Source organism: Onychostruthus taczanowskii, unplaced genomic scaffold (assembly GCF_017590055.1).
Source record: "Onychostruthus taczanowskii isolate IOZ18803 unplaced genomic scaffold, ASM1759005v1 scaffold194, whole genome shotgun sequence".
Taxonomy (NCBI): Eukaryota; Metazoa; Chordata; class Aves; order Passeriformes; family Passeridae; genus Onychostruthus; species Onychostruthus taczanowskii.
The window spans coordinates 126,693-140,451 of record NW_024499173.1 but is presented as its reverse complement, the minus strand read 5'-3'; the positions used below and the strand labels follow the sequence as shown (position 1 = coordinate 140,451).

Sequence of the window (13,759 nt, the reverse complement as noted above, 5' to 3'; positions counted from 1 at the left end):
CTCTGTACAAATACGGCATCCAGCCAGCAGAACAGGTTTCACTGTAAATCCAGTAAGAGACATAAAGAATAAAAAATACTGTAACAGTGGCCTGGATGGGAGACCAGCCTTCCCCTGTGCCAGGCTGCTCCAGCCCCAGTGTCCAGCCTGGCCTTGGGCACTGCCAGGGATCCAGGGGCAGCCCCAGCTGCTCTGGCAATTCCATCCCAGCCCCTGCCCACCCTGCCAGGGAACAATTCCTCATTGCCCAGATCCCATCCAGCCCTGCCCTCTGGCACTGGCAGCCATTCCCTGGGTGCTGTCCCTCCAGCCCTTGGAAACTGTCTCTCCCCACCCTCACAGGGAAAAATCTCTAATCCAGAAGTGCCCCTCAGTTTGAAGCCATTCCCTCTTGTCCTGTCCCTCCATCCCTTGTCCAAAGCTCCACCTTTGGAGGCCCTTTAGGCACAGAAGGGGCTCCAAGGTCTTTCTGGATCCTTCTCCAGACAAACACCCCCAGCTCTTTTGGCAGGAGCCCACACTCACAGGATATTAATGAAAGGACAAAGATCTGTGTGTTCAGTCCAGAAATAAGAGTTGAACAACACCAATTCCTATGTTATAAAGTAAAAGCAGTTCTCCCTTCTTCATCTCCTCATGTACCCCGTTACTTGCTCTGTGTCTGAGTCCAAAGAGTCGCTTTCCTCAGAGCAGCAGGAGGAGTTTTGCCACTCATGGAAGTCACTAGAACAAGGCGCTCCCTGCTCACTTCCCGTGTCCTCCAGCAGCTTTTCCTCCAGAGCATGAGCACAGTGCCAGTCACCCGCATCCTCCCGGGCTGGGGGAGCAGCTGCAGGGCTGTGCCCGTCCTGCTCCAGGGTTCCCAGCAGCACCGTGTGCAGGCTGATGGTGAAGCACTCACCGTCCCCCTGGGGCTCACAGCTGTCCCCAGACAGAGGGCTCAGGAACTCGCTCCTCGTGTCCCTGTCCCCTTCAGGGCGCCCCTGGGGCTCCTGTGGCTCAGCAGCTGGCGTGTCCCCAGCCTGGCTGCTGCTGTGCTCACAGGTGCTGCTCACCGAGTACTGCCCCAGGCTGCTGGGGGTGTCACAGCCCTGGGGGACACTGCCCCTGCCCAGCCTGCCCCGCCTCGTGTAGTTGTGGTCACACAGGGCACTGCTGTCACTGTCACTGTCACTGTCAGTGTCATCACTGGCACTGCCTCTGCAGCCCCTGGCCTTGCTTTTCACCTCTCTGGGGATGATCTCCACAGAGGCCACTGTTTCTGACTCAGACACCCAAGGGGAGTAGGCCAACTTCCTGATGCATGCCTGGAAGAGTAAAAGGAATTAAATCAATCAGCCACTTTTGCACATCTGCATACAACACCATGAGAAAAAAAACCCAAATAACCTCCAGCCACGAGGCTGTCAAACAAATGATTCCTTCTGTGCCACAGTTTGGGCTTTTTCAGCAGAGTTCAGGGTATCTAGGATCATTCCTTCTTTTCCATTCCTGAACATCACAGAACCCCTGAAAGGTTTGAGTGGGAAGGGATCTTAAAAAGTCATCCACATTGCAATCCCCTGCCATGGCAGGGACACCTTCCCCTGTGCCAGGCTGCTCCAGCCCCAGTGTCCAGCCTGGCCTTGGGCACTGCCAGGGATCCAGGGGCAGCCCCAGCTGCTCTGGGAATTCCATTCCAGCCCTGCCCACCCTGCCAGGGTGAGCTGAGTCTTGTCACTCTCACAACTCTTGCAGTCACCTCTATCAAGGCTGAGCAGTTTTAATGTCCTTTAGAAATTATCTTTTGAAGCAATTTGCACCATTTTAACATCCCAAGCCCTGTCTTCCCTCTGCACTTCAGGGGATTATTCAATATTTGAAGCATTCATCATGTTGACAATAAAAAATAAATAAACCTTAGACACTCCTTAGTAACGTGTTCAGCAATTGTTGAGATGTGAAAGTGACACAGCAAAAAAAAAAAAAAAAAACATGAGGAGAAAGTCTTAGAAAAAAGTGATACCCATCTGCTCTGGGTATGTTTGTGGAAAATGAAAAATATTTATGCTGAAAAACCCTAAAGAATTAAATGTCAAAGAAGTCAGAGACTGTAAAAAATAAAACAAGCAAGAAAAGATAAAAGATGGAAACAAGAAATCTTGTTATTTGTGATTGAATTTAAATGGAGAATTTAATTCACAAATAATTGTGCCACTAAATTTCAATCTATGGAAATAAAAAACTGGCTCTGGACTGGCTCCCTCTGTGCTTGATCACAGAGAAAGTCCAAGAGAGATTATTATTATTAAACAGTGGAACAACTTCTCCTCACAGGGCAGCTTCTCCAGCCCTCTGCTCACCCCCTGGCCCCGCTCTGGGCCACACCTTTCATGTCCTGTGGGGACCAGAACTGGGTGGAATATTCCCTGAGCATGGTGGGATGATCCTCTCTGTTAGTAACTTGTCACAGAAATAGCAAGAAATGGTTTTGAATATTTGTTCTGAAGATCAGACAAAACTTAGCAGCATCTTTGCCTGAGGTAAACTGCAAACACAAACATGGTGTGCTCTTACAGAACTTGTACCTAAAGCACAGGATTGGAAGTTCCAGCTGTTAGACTTGCCCCTGGCAGCCAGAAAGGGCAGAGCTGAGATGTTACATACCAAGGTCTGAGGAAGGGAAAACTTCGGGAGGATAAAACCTGCTCTATGCGCACACTTCAGGACTGCAGCAATTATCAGTGAAACACAGACAGCACCTGCCACTGCAGCTTCGTGATACCCTGGAGAGAACAAAATCAAATGAACACACGTGGAGGAAGTGTCCCACCACATTTCAGATGTCACAGTAACAAGAGCTATTAGGAATCACCAATAATTTTGGTGAGAAGGGACCTGTGAAAGTCAATTTCAAAACAAGACCAAATCCCAAATCAGCTCCAGGAATTACAAAAGAAGTGACTCCATCTTTCTGCAGACCTAGTGGAGATCTGTATGGCTCAGGGGATAGCCAAGAGATTTGTTGCCCCAAAGTGCTGGGGCTTTGTATTTCACTCCTAAATACCCACAGTGGTTCTCTCTTGGAATGTTTCTCTCTGCAGGGAGGCTCTGAGGGACAGCACCAGGGAGCAGCTGGGGCTGGCCCAGGAGGGATTTAGGTTGGATTTTAGGGAAAGGCTCTTCCCCAGAGGCTGCTGGCACTGCCCAGGGAATGGGCACGGCCCCGAGGCTGCCAGAGCTCCAGGAGCCTTTGGCCAGCGCTGCCAGGGATGCCCAGGCTGGGATTTTGGGGCTCTGGGCAGGGCAGGGGTGGCACTGGAGGGTCCCTGGGGGTCCCCTTCAGCTGAGGACATTCCATGACTCTGTGATCACTTGTTTTTTAGGACTGAACTATAAATGTCCCTGCACCAAAAGAACACTTTGCACACCCAGCCCAGCCCCCTGCCCCACAGCTCCATTACCTTGCTGAGCCTCCGAGTCTGTAGTGACACATTTCCAGGGGGAGGGGACAGAATTCTTGTTCAGGGATGCAGTGACCCCCACAGACACACAGTAATTCCTGCTGGGATACAACTCCTCAATGAGAACACTAAACACCTCTGCAGTGGTTCTCTGCCGTGGCCTCTGCCATGAAAAGCAATGGTTTGAAGTCAGTGATAGGCTGAAAAGAGCCCCTGCTCACCCCTCCACACCTGCACCCTGCAGTGAAAGCAAGCTCAGATTCTGCTGGCCATGGTCTCTCTTTTCTTCTAAGAAATCTATTTCTATCTTTTCTTTTGCTTCTACCCACATATTTGTTTTTGGGAACCTGTTAACCATCAGAGCCATTTCACACCCTCTGTGTTCCTCCCCTAAAGCACAACTATTCCCAAATTTCCTGACCTTGTGCTCTCCATCCTGTGATTTCAGGGTGATATCAAAATCCATCTCTTCATAGATATCAATTAAAGACAGCAGCTTCCCCTTGTCTCTGAAGTGAGAGGATGGCAGCTTTATGGTGACATTGAGGCAATTTGGACAGGAAGTGATAGTCACTTCTGGTGGTCCCAGAATTGCTGTTGGAAAACAAGAAAGAGGAAAAAATTATAGAAAAAAATACACATTTTATCCAGCACCAATTCCATTTCTGTGATGCACACAGAGCTGGCTCAGCACACTCCAGAGAGATCACTGCTGTAAATCCACAAGGCCTTGCAACATTTAACTTCCACAGCCAGACCATCATCTCCCACATGGCCAGACTTTAAAGGAAAAGGAGTGGAAGGAAGAAACAGAAAGGGAACAGAGGTTTTGCTCCAGCTTCAGAGATGTGATCTTTGTATCTACACGAGATTAAAGCTGAGGTTAAAGTACAGAATAGAATCCTGGAATGGGTTGGGTTGGGAAGGACCTCACAGCCCATCCAGTGCCATGGCAGGGACACCTTCCCCTGTCCCCAGTGTCCAGCCTGGCCTTGGGCACTGCCAGGGATCCAGGGGCAGCCCCAGCTGCTCTGGGAATTCCATCCCAGCCCTGCCCACCCTGCCAGAGAACAATTCCTCATTGCCCAGATCCATTTAACCCTGCCCTCCTCCAGCTGAAAGCCATTCCCCCTTTTCCTGTCCTCTTTATTAAACCAGCTGCTGAGGGACTGCAGGGCTCCTCCTCAGGATGCTCTCCTTGTTTTCCTTGTCCCACTCTCCTCATTCCCTACAGTGTTCCCTCATTTCTGACTCTGGAAGGGGACACAGCAGCTGCCTCTGCTGAGCTCAGAGGAAACATCAGCAGTTCATCCTCCACAGCTCTCCAGCTGTTCCTCAACATCTGTTAGCTCCAAACTCTATTTTAAGCAGAGCCAAGGGTGAAGCCACCTCTGGCAATAAAGACAAATATCTTCAGCAGGGAAAAGGGCAGATTGATGGATGAACAATCCATCTCTTCCCTACACCTGGTGCAGACCTGGCACTTTTTAACTCAACATTCACCATCTGAACACACTATTTGAACAATACAAATGCTGTTCTTTAAGTTATGTACCTTATACAGTCAAGAGATTTTTACTTGGTGTTTGTCAATGCACAGCTGTATTTCCTTTATAATTATAATGTATTTATTTCAAAACCAGAGCCTCATTCCTTTAGCAGAGCTACTAATCAGGACTACTCATTTTAGAAACTTATGCATGTACTTAAGGCTTTGTAACAGATATATGAAATACCACATACAAATAGCCACCAACACAGTCACTGTGGAGTCTTACAGCAAAGGCAGCAGAACATAATTCAGGCATCAGCTGCTAATGAAAACTACAAAAAGAAGAAATGCAGAGAGAGAACTTACTCTCAGTGAGTGGCACAAAACGCAGCACAGAAGAATTGAGCACCTGAGCTCCTCCAGTGCTCTGAACAAGTGCAGAATACTCAGTGGATGTGTCCTTGAACTCCTCTGTCAGCTCACAGGAGAGCTGGGCAATGCCTGAGCACTGCTGAGCACTCATCCAGCTCTGGCTTCTGCACAAAAGAGCAAAACAGTCTCAATTCTCTGATGTGAGAAGGCATGGCAGTGTGAGGACACCATTTCTCAGGGAAAAAACCCAACAAAAACAAACAAAAAAACAAAAATCCCCCCCCCCCCAAAAAAAAAAAAAAAACAAACAAAAAACCCCCCCCCCCCCCAAAAAAAAAAAAAAAACAAACAAAAAACCCCCCCCCCCCCCAAAAAAAAAAAAAAAACAAACAAAAAACCCCCCCCCCCCCCAAAAAAAAAAAAAAAACAAACAAAAAACCCCCCCCCCCCCCAAAAAAAAAAAAAAAACAAACAAAAAACCCCCCCCCCCCCCAAAAAAAAAAAAAAACCACAAACACCCCAAAAAACCCAGAAAACAAACAAAAAAAAACTTAAGAAAAAACCCCAGGAAAACAGAGAAAAATCTCAGCCTTACTATTTTCACAGAATCCCCAAATCCCTGGGGCTGGCAGAGCCCTCCCAGCCCAGGCAGTGCCAGCTGTGCCCCATGGCCACCTTGTTCCCAGCCCAGAGCACTCAGTGCCACCCCCAGGGGACACCTGCAGGGATGGGCACTGCAAAGCTCCCTCCTCTTTGGGTCAATAACAGTAAAAGCAGAATTTGTGCCTTATTTTGTGTGACCTGCCTGCGGTCTCTGTAGAGAACGTTGTAGGATGCTGGCACAGCTGGGTCATGTTCTGCCTGCCAGGACAAAATGTGCTGGAAATTGTGGGAGTCCATCTGGAGGTTGTAAGGAAGCCCCTCCAAAATTCTTTCTAGAAAGGAAAAACATAACAAAATCCCAGCCCCCAACAAAGAACTCTGAGTTTTGCAACCATTCTAATAAATAAACCCATTTAGAGCAGCTCAGGATTTGCCCCAAAAAGCAGCCACAGGGGAGAGCTCAGCACAACAGACACAGCAATGCAAAGCACTGTGCACATGGATTACACTTCTCTCAATTCTTTCTCCAAAAAGCATGAAGTTCCAAAATGATGATTGGTGAGGATGTGCAAGCTATGAAATGTGTTAGGAAAAGCATTTTAAAGATGGTAACACTCTTACCAGGCTGGCTGCAAACAGCTGCAGACAGAAATGTGAGGCACACTGGAAAGTGAAACTCTGTGTTAATGCATTGGTGCATCCACAGCACCTGACTTGTATTGCAAGTATTCATTTGCAACAATTGGCTTCACCCCAGTACTCCCTGGTGGAACTGTTACTTTCTTTCACAACTTCCTAGACTTCCCTACACTCCCAGAGCCTGGGAGAAGGGTCCATGAACCTGGGGCTCTGAGGAGGAGCTGGGTCCTGGATCCCTATGCTGCTCCCTCCATGTGATGTTCAAGGCTCAGTGTCAGCAAAAGCACCCAAGATGTTCTCATCAAATGATGTCTCACAGGACTCTGACTGTATTTCAAACACCTTTTCAAGCCATCCCAAGAATTTTAGAACTGATCTGGGAAAATATTCCATTATTGCTTGAGTCACCCTCACGGATCCCAGACAGGTTTGTGTTGGAAGGGACCTCAAATCCCATCCAGTGCCACCCCTGCCATGGCAGGGACACCTTCCCCTGTGCCAGGCTGCTCCAAGCTGGCCTTGGGCTCTGCCAGGGATCCAGGGGCAGCCACAGCTTCCCTGGCAATCCTGCCATTCCAGAGGTTCCTACATCTTCCTGTAAAACCTCCCCAGGAGGCTGTGATCCACCCTGCCTCTCACTGCACCCAGGATTCTTTCCCTTGACCGACCCAGCTTCTCACTGCTCCCATCTTTTCAACACAGTGCTTCAAAACACTTGAAGTTTTTGTTCTGACTCTATTTTTTTTTTTTCTCAAGAACCTTCAGCCTCCCTTCTGCTTTGAGGGCAACGAGGAGAAACTTCCTGTTCTTGTTTTAAGGCACTTTGTGGTCATGCCTCTGACTGAGGAGATGCTGACTCCCACACTCAGCTGGCCAAAGCAGTCACTACTTTAATTCCAAACACATGTCTTCTCTGTTTGACATGAATTCCACGGGAAAATCTGGAGAGTTCCTTCCTTGTCTTCCCTAAAACTCTCTTTTCTCTTGACCTGTTGTGTTAAAAAGATGTGCCACAGTCAGCATGACTGTGAAAAGAGAAGAGAAATCTGAGCCTTGAACTAGAAAATTTAAACAATCTTTATGGAAATCCACAAATAATGGGTTTAACTGCAGCTAAATGCAGAACAATGGATTTCTCATGAGGTAGGAGATCACCCATTTGAAAAAAAAAAACCATCCAGTGGGGATAAATAAAGCAATATTTTAACTATTATTATTATTATCTGAACACAAGCTCAGACTTGTAATAAACTGTGTCTGCTGAATTGCTGCTGTATTCCAGTTAGCATTATTTGAGTTCTCAATGCCTCTTCTCTACCCAAACCAAATTCCTTTCAGTTCACAGCTCAAACTGCCTCTGAACTTTGTTTCAACAAACAAAGTTAGCAAAGGAAGTTGAACAGTTGCAAAACTGTTTGTGTTACACTCTTACAAAGGAGACAGAGCCAAGACAAACATCTGAGAACAAGTAACTGGGAAGATTCAGCCTGGGGAAATACACATGGTCTGGGAACTGCATGGGGAATCTTCTTCAGCATCTTGGCCAATTTGAGCTTCCACTGCCCCTGGCAGTGCCCCAGGCCAGGCTGGTCCCGGGCTGGAGCAGCCTGGCACAGGGGAAGGTGTCCCTGCCATGGCAGGGTGGATGGGCTTGCAGGTCCCTCCAGCCCAAACCACCCTGGGGTTCTGGGATGATGATCTGGCCCATTTTACAGAATTAAAGGATCCTAACCTAACAAAGCCCCTTCTCACAAGTACAGCTCAGCCAAACTGAGCTTGCTTCACCTGCTAAGCCAGAAACTGAGGAGTGCTGGAAAGACTTAGAATAAAAAATAAAAACCCTCCTATCTGAGTTTCTGAATGGGCAGGGAGGCAGAGCCATGGAATGGAATGGCCTGGACTGGACCTCAAATCCCAGCCAGTGCCACCCTGCCATGGCAGGGACACCTTCCCTGTGCCAGGCTGCTCCAGCCCCAGTGTCCAGCCTGGCCTTGGGCACTGCCAGGGATCCAGGGGCAGCCCCAGCTGCTCTGGGAATTCCATCCCAGCCCCTGCCCACCCTGCCAGGGAACAATTCCTCATTGCCCAGATCCCATCCAGCCCTGCCCTCTGGCACTGGCAGCCATTCCCTGGCTCCTGTCCCTCCATCCCTTGTCCCCAGTCCCTCTGCAGCTCTCCTGGAGCCCCTTCAGGCCCCGCCCGGGGCTCTGAGCTCTCCCTGGAGCTTCTCCTCTCCAGGTGAGCACCCCCAGCTCTCCCAGCCTGGCTCCAGCCCCTGCTCATGGCTTAAGAACAGAAAGGAGCATGCAGGGGTAACACAGGAGATCCTTATTCTGGGAATTTCTCTGGGGAGAGGTCCACAATACCATAATGGTCTCTTACTTCATTAACTCAGCAGGATTATTAATGAATTAATGAGCCCCCTGCAGTGCTGCTGTCTACCCCAAAGGCTGAGGCACTTACCAAGCTGACAGAGAGGCACTGGCACATCCATTGGGGTGCTCGTGGAGATTAACAAGCAAACCCCTCTGCTTGCAAAAGGAACATTTTGCTTCTGTTCCTACAAATACATGAAAAACAACACATTTTACTAAATGATCACAGTGAATTGCCTTAGTAAATCACTTTTAATTAACCCAAAGTTTCTGTACAGACTTGTTTTACCCTCTCCAGTGTCTGAGGGAGGGCAGTGGTACTGGAAGAGTTACTGGGGGGCACTGATCTTTATCATTTTGTGGCATTTTCATGGCAACAGCACTTTCCTTTTTCCATGAGGAATGGGCTTCTACCACAGCAGAAACCACTGTACAACTATTTCTATGAGCTTTGCATTTAGACAGTATCTGAAAATTCAATGCCACTCACTCCAACTTCATTAATACAATGAAAACAAACTTTGTTTGGCTTTGTTTGAAATAAATTCATCACCATTGTAGGAATTGTTTCCAAAAAGGGAAAAGATCAACAGAGCACTTAGAAAAAATTAATTACAAAGAAGTTATGAATTTTGTTACAATTTTTTAATGCATAAAATCTATTAAAATAATCCTTCTCTTCACTGTTATTTTTTACTCTATTAAACATCCTCCTAATATTAATATCCACAAGACCTGGTTTTGAGTTAGCTGGGCAAAGGTGTATCTATTTCTAAAGAATCTTCCCCTCAAAAATTAACTGCTATTTCATTTAACATTATTTGCAAATACAACTGGAATTATTTTCTCTGAAAAACAACAGGTTTAAAATCATGCCAGAGCACACTCTGGCATGATTTTAAATATATATATAATATAATTAATATATTAAAATTCATATAATTCATATAATATATATGAATTAATATATACAATATATTCATATATAACCTTGTATATTCCTATACTAACACAGGACAGAAATAATCTGTTAAGTTCAGGTGAACTAAACCCCTTTATCTTAGAAATCAGTCTCCCTGTGCTCAGAGTTCTGGCAGGAGTGTAGGAAGGCACTGGGTAAATGTCAGGAACTTGGATCTGTACAACTGACAGCCCAGAGCCTCAGGGAATGCTCTCTTCCCCTCACTGTGTTCATCCATTCAAGCAGAAGCCATTCCAAGAGCAGCTGCTCCTGCAGGTTGGGATTTTCCAGGGTGTTCAAAGAGTTCCCTACAGGAGAAAGCCTTGGGGATGCAGGATTCACCTGGGAAATGATTTCCTTTCCCTGTTCACCCTTGCAGTGCACCCCAGGCCCTGCCCAGAGGGGTGTGCTGTGTGTACCTTGGATCCTTGCTGGCCATGCTGCAGGGACAACAACAATCCCACTCTGGGAATCACACCAGGCTCCCGGGTGCCTCTGGCTGCTGAACAAAGGAGTCTCCTACAGGAGGCATACTCAAAGCCACGTTACTTGTTCAGCACCTCCCACTGTCTGAGGAAATGTGATAAAATGTGTTCATCTCCAGGATTCCTGTCTAAAGCTGGATGTCCTCTGCAGATCTAACACTGCCAGGGAAATTCCAGGGGAAAGCCATTTCTGTCAGAACTCTGGTGAGCTTTTGCTACTCCTCCTCTTCAGAGCTGCAGCAATCCCTGTGGAGAAGCCATGGAAAGAGCACTGAGTGCAGCCCCTGAGGCCAGGCTGTGCCCACAGGAGCTGCCTGGAGCCCCAGTGCTCCCAGGGGACACTGGCACAGCACCCACAGCTGGAGCCCATGGGATCCCACACTGGCTGGGGCTGGAGGGACCCAAATCCCAGCCAGTGCCAGCCCTGCCATGGCAGGGACACCTTCCCCTGTGCCAGGCTGCTCCAGCCCCAGTGTCCAGCCTGGCCTTGGGCACTGCCAGGGATCCAGGGGCAGCCCCAGCTGCTCTGGGAATTCCATCCCAGCCCCTGCCCACCCTGCCAGGGAACAATTCCTCATTGCCCAGATCCCATCCAGCCCTGCCCTCTGGCACTGGCAGCCATTCCCTGGCTCCTGTCCCTCCATCCCTTGTCCCCAGTCCCTCTGCAGCTCTCCTGGAGCCCCTTCAGGCCCTGCCAGGGGCTCTGAGCTCTCCCTGGAGCTTCTCCTCTCCAGGTGAGCACCCCCAGCTCTCCCAGCCTGGCTCCAACCCTGGGATGAGTTTGGTAGCACTCAGGTTCAGGCTGGATGGGGCTATATTTTCTTCCAATCAGAAAAGAAAAAAATGCAGCTTTGAAGTTTTGAAAGTCAGTGCCTCATATTCAGAAAAGCTCTCCCCTGCTTCTCTGAAACAAGCAGATGGTCTATTTACTTACATAAATCAGCTTATGGGAATACTGAGAGAGGCTGACTAACAGCAGGGAAATCTGCAGAGGAACATTCTGAGCCTGCACAGGGACCTCTGGGACCACCCAGCCCAGCCCCCTGGCCAGGCAGGGTCACCTGCAGCAGTGACACAGGAACGTGCCCAGGGGTTTGGGATGTCTCCAGAGAGGGAGACTCCAGCCCCTGCCTGGGCAGCTGTTCCAGGGCTCTGCCCCTCCAGGGAAGGAAGTTCTCCCTCAGGCTGGGCTGGAATTGTTGTGTTTCAGTTCCTGGCCGTTGCTCCTCATCCTGCCACTGGCACCACTGAGCAGTCCTGGCACCATCCTGACACCCTTGGAGCTCTACAAAATCCTGAATATACCCGAGCCAGGGAACCCCACTGTGCCTGTAGCATTATTGCCACCCACAGCTGCTGGGAGACTTTGGATAAACCACTTGTAAGGATACGGAAATCACTTAACCTCAAAAACCCAAGGCCATTACCAACAGCCCTTTTCCCTTGGGCTGCCACAGTGCTGGGGAGGAGACAGCCCCAGGCTGGGCCAGGGCAGGCTCAGCTGGGCCAGCAGCAGGAATTTGCCCATGGAAAGGGTGCTCAGGCCTTGGCAGGGGCTGCCCAGGGAGCTTTGCAGTGCCCATCCCTGCAGGTGTCCCCTGGGGGTGGCACTGAGTGCTCTGGGCTGGGGACAAGGTGGCCATGGGGCACAGCTGGCACTGCCTGGGCTGGGAGGGCTGTGCCAGCCCCAGGGATTTGGGATCCACCCTAGGGACACACGGGGACCCTCGGGGGACACAGCAAACCACGCCTGAAACAAGGGGCGCTGCGAGAGCCGCTGTTCCTCCCAAACACCAGGCCTTGGTGCGATTCCCACACCCCCAGGCACTCCCAGGCTCAATGCAGCGAGCGGGACGCTGCCGAAGGCAAACCCGGCGGGGTTTTGGGGCTCCATGTGCGGTTCAAGGAGCCGGGCCCCACACGGCGCCAGCAGAGCGCTCCCGGGAGCCGCGGAGCCCTGCAGGAATGCCCGGACAGCGGCTCAGGCCGCTGCCCTCACCGAGGGAGGGAGCGCGGCCCCGCTCCCCTCAGGGAACCGCTCCATTGCCACCGCAGGGCCGCGCCCGGGGGGACACGACACCGCACACACCGCCACCTTCCAGCCGTACCTTGCGGCGGGGAATCCCCAGGGGCTCCGCTGCGGCTCCTCATCGCTCCTGACCGCTTCTATCGCCGCCCATCCATGCGAGGGAGCCCCATTGATCCCAGCACTGCCGCCCGCGCCACCGCCGAGCGGAAAATGGCGGCGGCGAAACGGCGCGGCGTTGGCCACACCCCCTCCACAGAGGCCACGCCCATGTGTCTCTAAACAACGCTCCCATGCTGTCGAACCACGCCCCAAACAGGCTCATGTCACGCCTCCATTCCGCAAGCCCCGCCCCTTTCCCCTACAGCCCCCGCCCATTTCCCCACAGGCCCCGCCCATTTCCCCACAGGCCCCGCCCAGCGGCGCTATGGCGGCGTCGTGAGGGTTGGCGCTCCGCCCAGACTCGCCGAAAGGCCTTTGCTGCCTTTAGTTCGGTTTTCGCCTTTATTTCCGCTCCTGCCTTTATTTCCGTTTCTGTCACTCGTCCGGGCCCGCTCCACCCCCGGCTCTGCGGTGCTCGCTGTGCGAGAGCTGCGGGGGCGGTGGCTGATCGCCTGCCTCGTTTATGGAATCAGAGCCGCAGCAGGTTTGGGCTAGAGGGACCTCAAATCCCAGCCAGTGCCATGGCAGGGACACCTTCCCTGTGCCAGGCTGCTGCAGCCCCAGTGTCCAGCCTGGCCTTGGGCACTGCCAGGGATCCGGGGACAGCCGCAGTTCCTGCGGTGTGAAGGGAAGGGCCCTGAGGGAGCTGCTCCGAGGGCGGCAGATCTGAGTCAGCAGTGCCCGGAGCCAGCAGGGACATCCCTGTCCTGGGGACACCTGGGGAAGGGTTTGTCCCACTCTGCTCTGTGGGGGGTCCCTGGGGGTCCCTTCAGCAGGCCTGGCACAGGGTGGGCAGTGAATCAGAGAATCCCAAAATATCCTGAGCTGAAGGGACCCACGGAGATCATCCAGTCCCACCCCAGCCCTGCCCACCCTCCCAGGGCGAAGCAGAACTCCTAATCACAGTTCTGCTGTCTCTGAACCTACCTTATACAGCTTCCCCAAAACCTTCTGATTTTTAAGATTCCCACATTCCTCATTCCCAGTATCCCATCCAGCCCTGCCCTCTGGCACTGGCAGCCATTCCCTGGCTCCTGTCCCTGCAGGCCTTGTCCCCAGTCCCTGTTCAGCTGTCCTGGAGCCCCTGCAGGGCCCATTCCCCCCGGAGCATTCCATGGGTGCATCCTCAGCCCGGGCTGTGCTGTCCCTGGGGCTCAGTCCCTGCCAGGCTGGGTGAGGAGCAGCTCAGGCCCTGGCAGTG

General features: G+C 51.1%; 1 protein-coding gene across 10 annotated transcripts; it reads right to left on the bottom strand.

Moving 5' to 3' along the window:
* Positions 1–228: 228 nt before the first annotated feature.
* Positions 229–12,625, bottom strand: IFNAR2 (interferon alpha and beta receptor subunit 2). 10 transcript variants are annotated; one of them, XM_041402132.1, is made up of 10 exons: positions 12,479–12,625; positions 10,305–10,616; positions 9,013–9,109; positions 6,532–6,573; positions 6,109–6,242; positions 5,302–5,471; positions 3,865–4,037; positions 3,444–3,606; positions 2,647–2,765; positions 229–1,307 (listed from the first exon to the last, which is right to left on the bottom strand). In XM_041402132.1, the coding sequence occupies exons 3-10, from the start codon at positions 9,037–9,039 to the stop codon at positions 627–629; spliced, it is 1,509 nt and encodes a 502-aa protein (XP_041258066.1). In that variant the 5' UTR covers positions 9,040–9,109; positions 10,305–10,616; positions 12,479–12,625; the 3' UTR covers positions 229–626. The 10 variants fall into 10 exon arrangements, with proteins under 10 accessions (XP_041258066.1, XP_041258065.1, XP_041258071.1 ...); XM_041402131.1 differs by having other exon boundaries at positions 6,113–6,242; XM_041402137.1 differs by lacking the exon at positions 6,532–6,573.
* Positions 12,626–13,759: the final 1,134 nt, after the last annotated feature.

Bases quoted from the DNA above. Each gene is read 5' to 3' on its own strand.
- IFNAR2 (XM_041402132.1), bottom strand. From the start codon at position 9,039: ATGTGCCAGTGCCTCTCTGTCAGCTTG. The intron at 6,574-9,012 runs GTAAGTGCCTCA...TTCACTTTCCAG, and splicing joins AGTGCCTCTCTGTCAGCTTG to TGTGCCTCACATTTCTGTCT. The intron at 2,766-3,443 runs GTAATGGAGCTG...TGTTCTCTCCAG, and splicing joins AGACTCGGAGGCTCAGCAAG to GGTATCACGAAGCTGCAGTG.